The 13981-nt window shown below is 38.2% G+C and overlaps 1 protein-coding gene and 1 pseudogene across 3 annotated transcripts in view; one reads left to right on the top strand and one right to left on the bottom strand.

Moving 5' to 3' along the window:
* CUL4B (cullin 4B) overlaps positions 1-13981 on the top strand; it is a 38180-nt gene that overhangs the window by 21636 nt on the left and 2563 nt on the right. For 2 of the 3 annotated variants that reach the window (XM_030305145.1, XM_030305146.1), the window contains 8 exons: positions 4207-4311; positions 4767-4877; positions 5327-5412; positions 6491-6598; positions 7467-7580; positions 8618-8723; positions 9835-10007; positions 11420-11572. In XM_030305145.1, the coding sequence (XP_030161005.1) occupies positions 4207-4311; positions 4767-4877; positions 5327-5412; positions 6491-6598; positions 7467-7580; positions 8618-8723; positions 9835-10007; positions 11420-11572 (956 nt within the window). Of the gene's footprint in view, positions 1-4206; positions 4312-4766; positions 4878-5326; positions 5419-6490; positions 6599-7466; positions 7581-8617; positions 8724-9834; positions 10008-11419; positions 11573-13981 lie in introns of all 3 variants that reach the window. The other variant, XM_030305144.1, reaches the window with a different exon arrangement.
* On the bottom strand, positions 1302-1399 carry LOC115507956 (annotated as a pseudogene).

Here is a 13981-nt window from a genome sequence, read left to right as displayed (position 1 = left end):
GATTGCTTGACATCAGTATAAAATGGACACTCAGAAGATGTGCCAGGTCTTTCAGTGGCTTTTTTTTGGAGATGTAATTGCCATATGTTCTATTAGTTTCAGATGTACAGCATAGTGATTCAACATTTGTATGCATTGTGAAATGGTCACCACGATAAGCCTAGTTACCATCTGTCCCCTTGTGAAGTCAATACAATATTTATGGACATTATTTATATTCCCATGACTTATTTTATAACTGAATTTGTGTTTCTTTATCCCCTTTACTCATTTTGACACCCCCAACCGCCCTTCCTCTGGCAACCACCAACCTGTTCTCGTATTTGAGTCTGAATTTTGTTTTGTTTTTTAGATTCCACATATAAGTGAAATCCCATGGTATGTGTCTTATTTCTGTGTCTTAATTTCACTTAGTGTACAACCCTCAAGATCTGTTATGCAAATGGCAAGAGTTCATTCATTTTTATGGCTGAATAGTATTCCATCACACACACACACACACACACACTCTCGCTCTCGCTCTCTCTCTCTCTCAACCTTCTGTATCCATTTATCCATTGATAGGATATTTAGATTGTTTCCCTATCTTGGCTGTTGTAAATATGCTGCAATGAACATAGGGGTACATGAATGTTTTTGAATTAGTGTGTTCATTTTCTTCATGGTGGAATTGCTGGATCATATGGTAGCTCTATTAATTTTTTGAGGAACCTCCATAATATTTTCCATGGTGGCTGCACCGGTTTACATTCCCACCAATAATGCCCGAGGGTTACCTTTTCTCCAAATCCTCACCAACACATTTTTTTGTCTTTTTGATACTAGCTGTTCTGACAGATATAAGGTGATATCCCATTATGATTTTGATTTGCATTTCCCTGATGATTAGTGATATTGAGCATCTTTTCATGTGCTTTTTGGCCATCTGTATGTCTTTGGAAAAATATCTATTTAGGTCCTCTGCCAATTTTTTAATTGGATTTTTTTTTGTTAACTGGGTTGTAGGAGTTCTTTATCTATTTTGGATATTAACCCCTTGTTGGAAATTGGTTTTTCTGTATGGTGTAAATCATGGTCCAGTTTCATTCTTTTGCATGTGGCTGTCCAGTTTTCCTAATACCATTTATTAAAGAGACTGTCCTTTTTTCCCATTGTATGTCCTTGCCGCCTTCGGCATGGATTAATTGACCACATAAGCATGGGTTCATTTCTGGGCTATTTATTCTATCCCATTGATACGTGTGTTTGTTTTTATGTCCACACGATACTGTTTTGATTAGGAATTCTTTTGGTTTGTTTTTTTAAATATGGAACGCTTCACGAATTTGCGTGCCATACTTGGGCCATGCTGATCTCTGTATCCTTCTGATTTTAGTATATGTGCTGCTGAAGTGAGCATTGATTACTGTAGTTTTTTTTAATGTTTATTTTTTAAAAGAGAGAATGTATGGGCATATGCGTGTGGTGGAGGGGCAGAGAGAGACAGAATCCAAAGCAGGTTGTCCACTGACAGCTGGATGTAGGGCTCGAACTCATGAGCCGTGAGATCATGACCTGAGCTGAAGTTGGTTGCTTAACTGAGCCACCCAGGCGCCCCTGATTAATGGTTTTGCAGTATAGTTTAAAATCAGGAAGCATGATGATACCCGTGGCTTTGTTGTTCTTTCTCTAGATTAGCTATTTGAGATCTTTAGTGGTTCCATACAAATTTTTAAATTATTTGTTCTAGTTCTGTGAAAAATGCCATTGGAATTTTGGTAGGGATTACATTGAGTCTGTAGATTACTTTGGGTAGTATGGATGTTTTAACAATAGTAATTCTTCCAATCCATGAGCACAATATATTTTTCCATTTATTTGTATCGTCTTCAGTTTCTTTCATCAGTATCTTACAGTTTTCCACATACAGGTCTTTCACCTCTTTGGTAAATTTATTTTTAGGTATTTTATTCTTTTTGTTACAGTTGTAAATGGGATTGTTTTCTTGAGTTCTCTTTCTGATAGTTTAGTATTAGTGTATGGAAACACGAGACTTTCCTATATTTTGTGTCTTGCAACTTTACTGAATTCATTTGTTTTAATAGCTTTGTGGTGGAGTCTTCAGGGTTTTCTATATACAGTGTCATGTACAGACAGTGACCATTTTACTTCTTCCTTTCCACTTGTATGCCTTTTATTTATTTTCCTTGCCTAATTGCTGTGACCAGACTTCCAATATGATGTTGAATGAGACTGGGAATAGTGGGCATCTTTGTCTTGTTCCTGATCTCAGAGGAAAAGCTTTCAGCATTTCACTGTTGGGTATGATACTAGCTGTGGGTATGTCCTATATGGCCTTTATTTTGTTGAAGTACATCCCCCTACACCCACTTAGTTGAGAGTTTCTATTGTAAATGGCTATTGAATTTTGTCAAATGCTTTTTCTACATCTAATGATGATCATATTATTTCTCCTTTCATTTTGTTAATGTGGGTGTATCATGTTGATTGGTTTGTGGATGTTGAACCGTCCTTTCATCCCTGAAATAAATCCCACTTGATCACTGTGTATGATCCTTTCAGTGTATTGGGTTTTTTTTTTATTTTAACAGTTTTTATTTTTTTAATGTTTATTTTTTGAGAGAGCGCAAGTGGGGGAGGGACGGAGAGAGAGAGAGGCAGAATCTGAAGCGGGCTTCAGGCTCTGAGCTGTCAGCACAGAGCCCGACATGGGGCTCAAACTCACAAACCGTGAGATCATGACCCGAGCCAAAGTCGAGACTCTTAACTGACTGAGCCACCCAGGCACCCTTCAGTGTATTGTTGAATTCAGTTAACACATGCAAGCTCATCTACCTGTACTAGTGAGCTATGTTGAAAGTGCAGTGATGATTCTAGCACCTTGATCTTCAGGGAGTATATTACCTGTATCTCTTTGCCCCCAGATCAGCAAACATATCTTCCACTTATAGTCTAGGTGCTTTTCAAAAGGCTGTTTTTTCATTGGGTCTTGAGGTGAGCCAGGCTACAAGGGAGCCCTCCAAGAGGGGAATCCCCATTTCCTAGAGTACTTTGGGATCCCTGGAAATCACGTCTGTTGGTTATTTATAATTTTTTAAAATGTTTATTTATTTATTTTTTTTTAAATTTTTTTTTTCAGCGTTTATTTATTTTTGGGACAGAGAGAGACAGAGCATGAACGGGGGAGGGGCAGAGAGAGAGAGGGAGACACAGAATCGGAAACAGGCTCCAGGCTCTGAGCCATCAGCCCAGAGCCCGACGCGGGGCTCGAACTCCCGGACCGCGAGATCGTGACCTGGCTGAAGTCGGACGCTTAACCGACTGCGCCACCCAGGCGCCCCTAAAATGTTTATTTTTGAAAGAGAGACAGAGCACAAGCGGGGGAGGGGTAGAGGGAGAGAGAGACAGGATCTGAAGCAGGCTCTAGGCTCTGAGCCGTCAGCACAGATCCCAACATGTGGCTCGAAGCCACAAACCGTGAGATCATGACCTGAGCCGAAGTCAGTCGCTTAACCCAACTGAGCCACCCAGGTGCCACAAAATCTGTTGGTTTTTTAAGTCAGATGTTCCCGGGGCTCATCTCTCTGCTGCAAATCACTGAGGCCAGGGTGCCCGAAGTAAGGCACCAATCCCTTGTTCCTCCAAGAGAAGCACCTGACTGGTGAAATCTTTCCCTATTGTGTGTTACAATATCGTGTCTCTGCCTCTCCTACCCATCTTGCTATGATCCTTTTATCCTTTGTTGTAGAGAGCAGTTCATCCAGTTTTCAGATGTTTTTCAAAACAAAATGCTCCATGGAGCTGTAGCTGGGGTCTGTTCATGGGAGGAAGTGAGTTTAGGCTGTTATGCTGCCATCTTGGCCCCCCCCCCCCCATCGTCAATGGTTTTGATGACTCCAGCATGGTACTGTATACACTACCTCTACCCCAGGATACATATACCCCATTTTACTAACCATCAGGATAGTGGAAAGTACATGAGATATGGAGCCAGAAAACTTGGGTTTGAGTTCAGGCTCTAGTATTTATTAGCTCTGTGATGTTGAATAAGTCACCTGATGTCCCTGACTTTGGAGACTTTAGAAATGCATGTATATCTCTGAAGCATTGAAAAATTCAGTGTATCATACTCCTATTTGGGTGTATATAGTACCTAGTATCTTACGGATACTAATGATCACTAAACAAACTTTCCCCCCATTTTAGCTAAGTATGTAGATTCAAAGCTTCGCGCAGGCAACAAAGAAGCTACAGATGAAGAACTTGAAAAAATGTTGGATAAAATTATGATCATATTTAGATTTATCTATGGTAAGTGTTTTTGCCTTAAAATTTATCTTTTAGAACAGAGCACTCAACCTGGAGGGAGTATTTATTTGGGAGTTAGATATTTAAATTTGTATTAGATTTGTTGCATTTAATTCATTGGGGTACTTGTGGAATATTACTTAATTGCCTTGTGCTTTGACTTCTCCACTTATTAAGAGCCTTGATTTTTGCTACTTTTTTTAATCTGTTAATGCCAAAGCCACCAGTCGACTAAAACTTTTTTAAAGAAAAGGTAATGTAGTCTTCTTTACAGCAAAGAACATTTGAAATGTCCAGCATAAATATCTACCTCTAATGTCTGTTGCATTTAACGAACTTGGGTAAAATGTATAAATTTAAATAACCTGGAGTAATGGTATGATTTATTAAGCACTTGGGAGCAATTGTGTCAGAACTTTTTATTGGAAACTTAGCTGTATTTTATTTTTTTAACATAGGTAAGGATGTTTTTGAGGCCTTCTATAAGAAAGATTTAGCCAAGCGCCTGTTAGTTGGGAAAAGTGCATCTGTAGATGCTGAAAAATCAATGTTGTCCAAACTTAAACATGGTATGATTGTCATTCTTTCTATTCCTTTTCTTTGATTTCTGAGGGACAATGCTACCTTAATTTTTATTTAATTACTTGCCTCTTTCGTTAATCATTATTCAGATGATGAAAATGTAAATTGAGTTAAGTTTATGAGGTTTCCATCCTATTGTACATATCCAAAGCAGTTGCAGTTTTTTAGAAAATAAAGCATTGTTCTTGTTTTTATTATTTGTATAAATATTTTCCATTTATCTTATGCCTAAATAGTAGATAAGGTTACTACAGGATTAAAGAGTTTGGCTCTGAATTAGTGGGGCATACACTTTGGGGTAAGGATTTTTTTATTCTTATGAACAGTTACAGATCATATTTCATGCTAAAATACATTTTACATTTCATGTTTTCAATTTTCAATTGTTTGTTTTCACCACTTTAAAATATTATAAATGTATAAACATCTTTAATAGAATGTGGAGCTGCTTTCACCAGCAAACTTGAAGGAATGTTTAAAGACATGGAACTTTCTAAAGACATCATGATTCAGTTCAAACAGGTAAAAGTGAGTTAAACTCTTACTTAATTTCTCAAACTTAAGTGTATTTAGTTATTTCCTTTCTGTGGTTTGCACTGAAGAGGATAAATAGGAACCTACATTTGTTGTAAATACATCATAGCAGCTTAGATGATGTTCACATTAGAGAAATCACCAATGGAATATATTTGACCTACTTCAGAATTTATTCCCAGTATACACCCAGGGTAACACAAAAGCAAATAAAATGCATCGAACTGAAGTCGGGACAAGAAAAACTGTAGCTAGATCGTGAGAATGGGGCTTTCTCTAACATCCAGTCACTGTTAGTGATTTATATGTTCAAAGCTCGCTATGGGGAGAGAGGAGATTCAATAAAATGGTTGTAAAAGGCCTTTGGAGCCATTGGGAATGAAAAGCTTAGATCCGCGGTTTTGTAGATGTTGGTTAAGATGATTTTAAAGCATTTAAGAGCATAGGTAATAGTGATAGCAAATTAAATTTTCCTCTCAGGGTTTTTGTAATGTACCACTCTATTGCTATGGTGGGAAATGATAGTGGACAACGCAAGAGAAAGAGCAGCAGAATCACATTCCCATAGTAGTGGCAGAATAGGGTTTATTTGCTTTGCTCTTTCCCCTTCCTCTTCCTTCAGCACTTCAGATTACCCCCTGCAAGCAGGCAGTGGAGCACGTGAAAAAGTGGATACTTGGGCTGGCTGGTGGGGTGAGGAATGGGGGTTGCTACAAGTTGTTCAGGTCACATTAGGCGTCTCCAAAGGTGGGGACTGCAGGTGGTAGGGGGAAAAGAATGGACATGAGATTCTACCTATAACAGCCTAGCCATAAGTGAGAGATTATTGAAGTCGATAATGCCTCTAATGAGGTCACATGATCCTTGTGTGCCTTTGTAATAAAATGTTAGCTAATGCATTTGATAGAGGCTTCGTTTATAGTCCTTTTATAACAGTTCCCTTTTAAAGATGGTCAGTGTTGGCATGTAATTTTATAATGGGGAACTTCTTGAATGGGCTATTACTATGACATGAAATGTATGCACTTTTTTAAAGACCTCATTGTGTGTGTTGATCTTATTGTAGTATATGCAAAACCAGAATGTACCTGGGAATATTGAATTAACTGTGAATATCCTGACAATGGGTTATTGGCCAACATATGTGCCTATGGAAGTCCACTTACCACCAGAGGTAAGAGTTGCTGTTCAGGACTTGTGTTATAAGCACAGAAATACATAACACTTCTATTTTGTTTGTTATTGAAAAATAGATAATTTTTAAAGGTTTGTGTCAGCATGCCAACACCAAATGCCAACTGTTTTAATATTTTGCTCTTCCTTTTATTATTCTTGTACTTACATCGTTAGAGCATAGTTAATGATGTCAAGTTTCTGGGTCCAGAGCCAATTTTCATGACTCTTTTTTCAGTTTTCCAGATTGCACCCATCTTTCTGCCCAGCTCTCAAAAATTCTTGCCCATATATCACCTGGGGGTTGGATTGCTGAGTCAATGGGCTTGAGTAAATCCATCCTAAATTCTGGGGAAATGTCTTAACTCAGGACTGAAGCTTAGAAGCGGGGTTAAAGCTAGAGATAGATATTGAGAATCCTTCATGGAGATGATCATGGAAGCCAAGGGGGTCGAGATCTCCCTCATTAAGAGGAAAAGAATGTAGAAATAGAAAAAAATAGGGCTGAGACAGAACATTGGAAAAGGTTCACATCTGGCAGGTGGTAGGAAGAGGAAGGAAACCAACAAAAAAGCAGTCATGAGGTAAAGGAAGCAGCATGATATGGAGGCACAAAGCCACTGGAGGGGAATGTTGCAAAAGAGGGAGTGTTTAAATGTTGCAGAGAGATCGAAGCGTATAAAGGCTGATGAATGCTATTAGATTTGGTAGTTGGCAGATCATTACATCAAAGTGATCAGTGGACCTACCAGGTATAAAAACTGATACTAAAAGCTTCCAGAAATTATTACACATGAGGTGAATAGAAAGAATGGTGAAAGCGATACTGGATACAGAGCTTAAATAAAGCTGTATTTTATTTACTGTAGATGGTAAAACTTCAGGAGATTTTCAAGACATTTTACCTAGGCAAACATAGCGGCAGGAAACTTCAGTGGCAGTCAACCCTAGGACACTGTGTGCTAAAGGCAGAATTTAAAGAGGTAAGTAGATGTTCCCATAACTTAGTGTTCATCTTCATTTTTGTTGTTGAGGTCATCCTTTTTTCTCCTTTAAACACTTTTTATTTGAGTATAGTTGACACACGATGTTACGTTAGTTTCAGGTGTACAACATAGTGATTTAACTTCTCTATACATTATACTATGCTCACCACAGAGGTCATTCCTTTTAACTTGACGATTTGTTTTACAAGTTTATCCTAAATATATAACAGTGACTGCTTTGTGTATATTATTAAGAATGTGGTCATGGTTGAATTGGCTCTGCTGCAAAACCACAAACAGTAACGCTTTTGTTGCCATCCTTTCCCCACCTGTGGATACAGGATTCCCATTTCCACTTCTTGACAGGAACCTTCTTGTTGCTGGGAGCTAGGGAATAGAGTGGATGTAAAGGAGAATAGTTCCCGTATCTAATTTCAAAAAATTCCTGCAGCTTTTCATGACTAATTTGAATCTAACAAGTTGAAAATGCATTTGAAATAGTGATTTCTTGCTGCTTGTGAAAAAAATCTGTAGTGATGCAATAAAGCCAAGTTATTAATGTTTGGTTTTTTTTGAGAGATAGGGACAGAGTGCGAGCAGGGGAAGGGAGAGAGAGGGAGACACAGAATGTGAAACAGGCTTCAGGCTCTGAGCTGTCAGTACACAGCCTGACGTGGGGCTCAAACTCGGGAATGGTGAGACCGTGACCTAGACCGAAGTTGGATGCTTAACTGACTGAGCCACCCAGGCAATAAGGCCAAGTTATTAATTTTCATTACGTTGTTGTTCTGTTTTAATTACAAGACATTTTAAAAAAGACCCATAGAAAGGTCACCCAATCCTTCTTTTCTATTTCAGGTAGGATCACACCTAAACCCTACACTGAACGTACTGGCTTTTCTGTATAATGTTAATCCACGTTTCTAAATCCACTGAAGGAAAAATGCTTTTCCTGTTAAAGATTATTGATGATTTGATTAATTTTCATGTGTTTTTTAAAAAATGATGGCTAAACTCTGCTGTTTCTCCAACAGGGTAAAAAAGAACTCCAGGTCTCTCTCTTTCAAACCCTGGTGCTGCTAATGTTTAATGAGGGAGAGGAGTTCAGTTTAGAAGAGATCAAGCAGGCTACTGGAATAGGTTTGTGTTGAGTCAATCAATTAGCAAGCATTATTCAGTGTCTGCTGTGTGCATTCCACTAAGGTTAAGAGCTCTGGGGGATACAAAGGAATAATCCCTCTTAGCACTCATAATCATGGGGAAAGGGAAAAATGACATTTGTAATAATTTCACAGCCAATAAGTATCAATCTGTGGGGCTGACTAGGACTGTGTTAAGAGTTTAGTGAAGCAAGAAACGTCCGTGGGCTGGCATAATTGGGAAATCCTTCATGAAGGAGGTGATATTTGAGGTGGCCTTCAAGTTTTAGTTAGGGAGGTGGCATATGCTGCCAGGGGAGATAGTGTGAGAAAAGTCTTGGTAAGAATGAGCACAGTGTGGGCAGGATTCATGAAGAATGTAACTGCAGCATCGAATAGTGAGATAAGGGTAGGTAAGATGAATAGAGCCTGATCATGGAGAGCCTTGAAGATCTAGCAAATGAAACCTGCATTGTAGGGTCTCAAGTATGAGACATCATGAAAGTGGCTTATTTACACAACTTACCTGGAATCAATAGACAATAGGGCAGCTTGGAGGATGAAGAGATGCCAGTCCAGAAACTAGTCAGGGTAATTCAGGCTTAAACTGATAAGGGGCTTCGATTTGAATGAGACCAACGAGAATGGAGAAGAGGCATCTATCTCTAAGGAAACAGCTACTAGGTACATGAAGGAAAAAGGGGAAGGACAGTTAAAAGATGATGCCAGGGTTTCTCACCAGAGTGGATTGGTAGTTTCAGGACTAACAATTAGAAAGAATATATAGTTTTATGGGGAAGATTATGAATAAAATTTTAGACATATTGGAGTTGATGATAGTTAAACAGCCAAGTGGAGGTGTCTTTTGAATGTGGGACTAGAAGGAAGTGAGATGTCATTTCTGAAGATTTGGTAGTTATTCATGTGGAATAATTGGAGCCTTTAGAGAACCACAGGAAAAAGGCCATTGGATAGGGCAAAGAGGAAGACCTTGACCTTGGGGAAAAAAGGAAACAGTTTTAATCGAGGGATGGGGTAGAAGCTAGATTGAGATGAACGTAGCTGTTTATGTTGATGAGCTAGTAACAAATAATCCGCTATTTCTTCTTCAGAGGATGGAGAATTAAGGAGAACACTGCAGTCATTGGCCTGTGGCAAAGCTAGAGTTCTGGCAAAAAATCCAAAGGGCAAAGATATTGAAGATGGTGACAAGTTCATTTGTAATGATGATTTCAAACACAAACTTTTCAGGATAAAGATCAATCAAATCCAGATGAAAGAAACGGTATCTCTTTTGCATTCTCCTTGTCCTGATGCACTGGAATTACATGTATTCATAATAAAAATGTATAAAGAAGGTTTCATACCTGTACTATTGGCACTAACGTTTTCTGTGCTTATATTTAGCTCAGTATATTTCAGTACTTGATCTTGCAGTTTTTTGGGGTGGGGGGGAAGTACACACAACTGGGCCTGATACTCAAGATAGTTCTGTATTCTGCTTTTTTTGCTTAACATTAAGTCTTTAGAATATTCTATGCCCTTAAATATCTTCATAAAATGTCAAGTGGCTACACAGTGTTCTTTTACATGGCCATTATAATTTATTCAACCAATGCCTGCTGGACGATTAAATTCTTAATTTCTTAGTGCTGTAAACAAAACTGCCAGAAATATCTTTGTACTTTAATCTCTCTGAGACTTCCTTTATGATAAATTCATGGAGGTACGTATTTTTTGGGTTAAAGAGTATGAACAGTTTAAGAATATTAAAACTGATGTTGTATTGTGTTCTAGAAAGACTGGACTAATTTATACTCTGTCTAGCAACAAGAATGCCTGTCTTACTGGTGTCCTCACCAGCAGCACTAAAGATTGTTTTACTTTTTAAATCTGCACCAATTTGCTGGGTGAAAACTCTGGATGATTTAGTTAGTATTTCTTTGATTAACAGTGAAGTTTTTGTTTCTGCTATTTGAATTTGTAAGGGACTTGTATTGTGGAAACAAACAACTGCGGCATTTCCTGACATCATTTGGTTTCAGTTCCAAAGGTTTAATGCAGTACATGAGGAAAAATTTTAATGTGAGACAGAGGGCAGTATCTCAGACAAGTTCCTGTTTTATACACATTCACATCAAAGGTGTCATATTCCCTTAGAAGATTACTGTGTCCTTTTACAGCATTTATGCTGTATCAGAAAGAAATGGGCTGCAAAAAGCCCAAACTCTTAGGTGCTAAAGATGAACATTTTTGCCTTAGCATTAAAATTGATAAACTGACTCATAAACAACCTAAATTTCTGGTGGTTTTGAACACTATAATAACACTGCATTTCTGATTTATGTATTATAAAATAATTTTTAAAAAGTTTGACTCCAGTTAGTACTATACTTTAAGTCAGAGATCAGAGTCCATCACTTCTGCGGAAAAGCTAATGTCATACAGAAATCTGGTCAATAACCCCTTATGACACATTAACCAATATTGGCATTACTTCATTGGTACAGGACAATATAATTAGGACAGAAAGGTATTGTTTTTACTGTCATCGTCTGTATTTATAAGCATTCTGTAAATAATTAAATATATTTAAATCATTAATTAACAGTATGTCATGGCCCTAAAATTTTCAGTTTGTGTAAGCAGATTTCACTTCAGGTGTAGTTCCTAAGTTTGAAAAAATTTTGTTGTTAGGTTGAAGAACAAGCAAGCACTACAGAAAGAGTATTTCAGGACAGACAGTACCAAATTGATGCTGCAATTGTTCGAATCATGAAGATGAGAAAGACACTTAGCCACAATCTTCTTGTTTCAGAAGTGTACAACCAGTTGAAATTTCCAGTAAAGGTAGGTACTTGTATATTTTTGTATTGAGCTTGTTACATAAAAAGAACATGTTAGATTTTCACACACGAATCTTTTCTTTTAAGTTTATTTATTTTGAGAGAGGGAGAGAGAATCCCAAGCAGACTCCACGCTGTCAGTGTGGAGCCCAGCGTGGGGCTCACACTAACAGATCGTGACCTAAGCTGAAACCCAAGAGTTGGACACTTAACCAACTGAGCCACCTAGGCGTCCCCAGACATGAATCTTAAAAACATAGATTGATTTCTCCTGCTCATGTATCTGTGATTCCCCCCACAAAAAAACCCTTTGTTATCATATGTGGATAGCTGTGACAACAGGGAAAACTATTTATAAGAGCTCTTCTTATACCTGAAAGTTTAGCTGCTAAATGCAAAATTTTCAGGTTCATTCACATTATTTCTTTTGATCTTGTTTTATTTTTGTTTATATTTTCTTTTTGAACTACTTTGATATTTTGACAGATTTGGTTATTTTCAGTTATATCTTGTTTTATTTAGCTTATGTAAGTGTCCATTAAAAACTATTGAGACAGGGGTTCCTGGGCGGCTCAGTCAGTTGAGTGCCTGGCTTCAGTTCAAGTCATGATCTCACTGTTCATGAGTTCAAGCCTCGCATTGGGCTCTGTGCTAACAGTGGGGAGCATACTTGGGATTATCTCTCCCTCTTGTCTGCCCCTTCCCACCTCAAAATTAATAAACTTTAAAGAAAAAATTCTATGCAGATAACTAGCCATCATTAGGCATCTTTTTGAAAAGTTTAGCAGTTCTGGCAACCTGAAATTGGTCATTAAATGGACATGTTCCAGTGTAGATGTTCAATATTAAAGAGGCTTAGACAATGTGGTGTTTTACTGGCCTATTTTTCAATTTTTTTTTTTTTGAGAAGATTTCCAAACCTTTGTTATGATAAAGACTTCATAGAGTTTGGATAAACTCTTGGCTCTTGAGGTTCTCATGACCTTTAGGCTTAGGTAAATCACTTCGTCTTGTTTTGTAAAATGGGGATAATCTATTTAAATCGTAGGTTTAGGGGCGCCTGGGTGGCTCAGTCGGTTGGGCGTCCGACTTCGGCTCAGGTCAGGATCTCGCGGTCCGTGAGTTCGAGCCCCGCGTCGGGCTCTGTGCTGACCTCAGAGCCTGGAGCCTGTTTCGGGTTCTGTGTCTCCCTCTCTCTCTGACCCTCCCCCATTCATGCTCTGTCTGTCTCTGTCTCAAAAATAAGTAAATGTTAAAAAAATAAAATAAAAAAAAAATAAATCGTAGGTTTATTGTGAGGCTTAAATGAGGTATGATATATGTACAAAACTTATTAGCTTTGGGCCTGGCATGTAGTAAGTGCTCATTAGCAATTAATGCTAATAAGACAGGCTTTCTCTCTTCTCCAAATCTAATACTGCCTTCTCGTTACCACACTCTTACCCATATGCTCTCTCTGCCTTACAACCATTTCACCTCCAGCCAAAGAGATCACTGGTGCTACGGCAATTAAAGGATTTCTGTAATACTGTTTTTTGGCTTCCCCATCAGACCACTTTCCTTCTTCAGCCTTCTCACGTGGCCATTTTATACAATCTGAAAAACTCTATTAGCAAGATTACATTTTTTTAATAGGCTAGATACAAAAGACAATGAGATTTTGTCATCCAAGAGCTAAGAATGCAAACATGAGAACAAGTTATAAGCTTTCTTGATTTTTCAACCATAGGTAGAGTTCAGATATCCAAATTGTTTATAGTAGATAACAGGTAAATCTTAAACCTGAAATACAGAGACCTGAATAATGAAATGGTAATTCACTTATCAGACCATTTGTTGTAGTATTTTTGTAAATAGTGTTTTCTGCAGTACATTTTTAAAATCTTAATTTATAAAAATACAACCTGACTTTGAGAACTACCTTTTGCCCAAATTTAAGGTCTACTTAGTCTTTTCAGACTCTCTTAGCAAAACTAAATAGCATTCTGGTTTCCTAAACTGTAATGTATTCCTCCTGTGAAGTTACGATAAGTTAGTCTTTTGTATTTTTGCAGAGAATAGCTGGTTCTTTTTTTTTTTAATGTTTTATTTATTTAGAGAGAATGCAAGCAGGGGAGGGGCAGAGAAGGGAGAGAGAATCCCAAACCCGTGCTGACAGTGCAGAGCCTGATGCAGGGCTTGAACTCATGAACCGTGAAATCATGACCTGAGCCAAAATCAAGAGTTGGACACTTAACCAATTGAGCCACCCAGGCTCCCTGAAAATAGCTGGTTCTTAAAAGACTTCCTTTGGGTTGCCTGGGTAGCTCAGTCTGACTCCAGCTCAGGTCATATCTCATAGTTTTTGGGCCCCGTGTCGGGCTCTGTGCTAACAGTTCAGAGCCTGGATCCTGCTTCAGATTCTGTGTTTCCC

Source organism: Lynx canadensis, chromosome X (assembly GCF_007474595.2).
Source record: "Lynx canadensis isolate LIC74 chromosome X, mLynCan4.pri.v2, whole genome shotgun sequence".
NCBI lineage: Eukaryota > Metazoa > Chordata > Mammalia > Carnivora > Felidae > Lynx > Lynx canadensis.
This window is presented reverse-complemented; position numbering and strand designations above follow the sequence as displayed.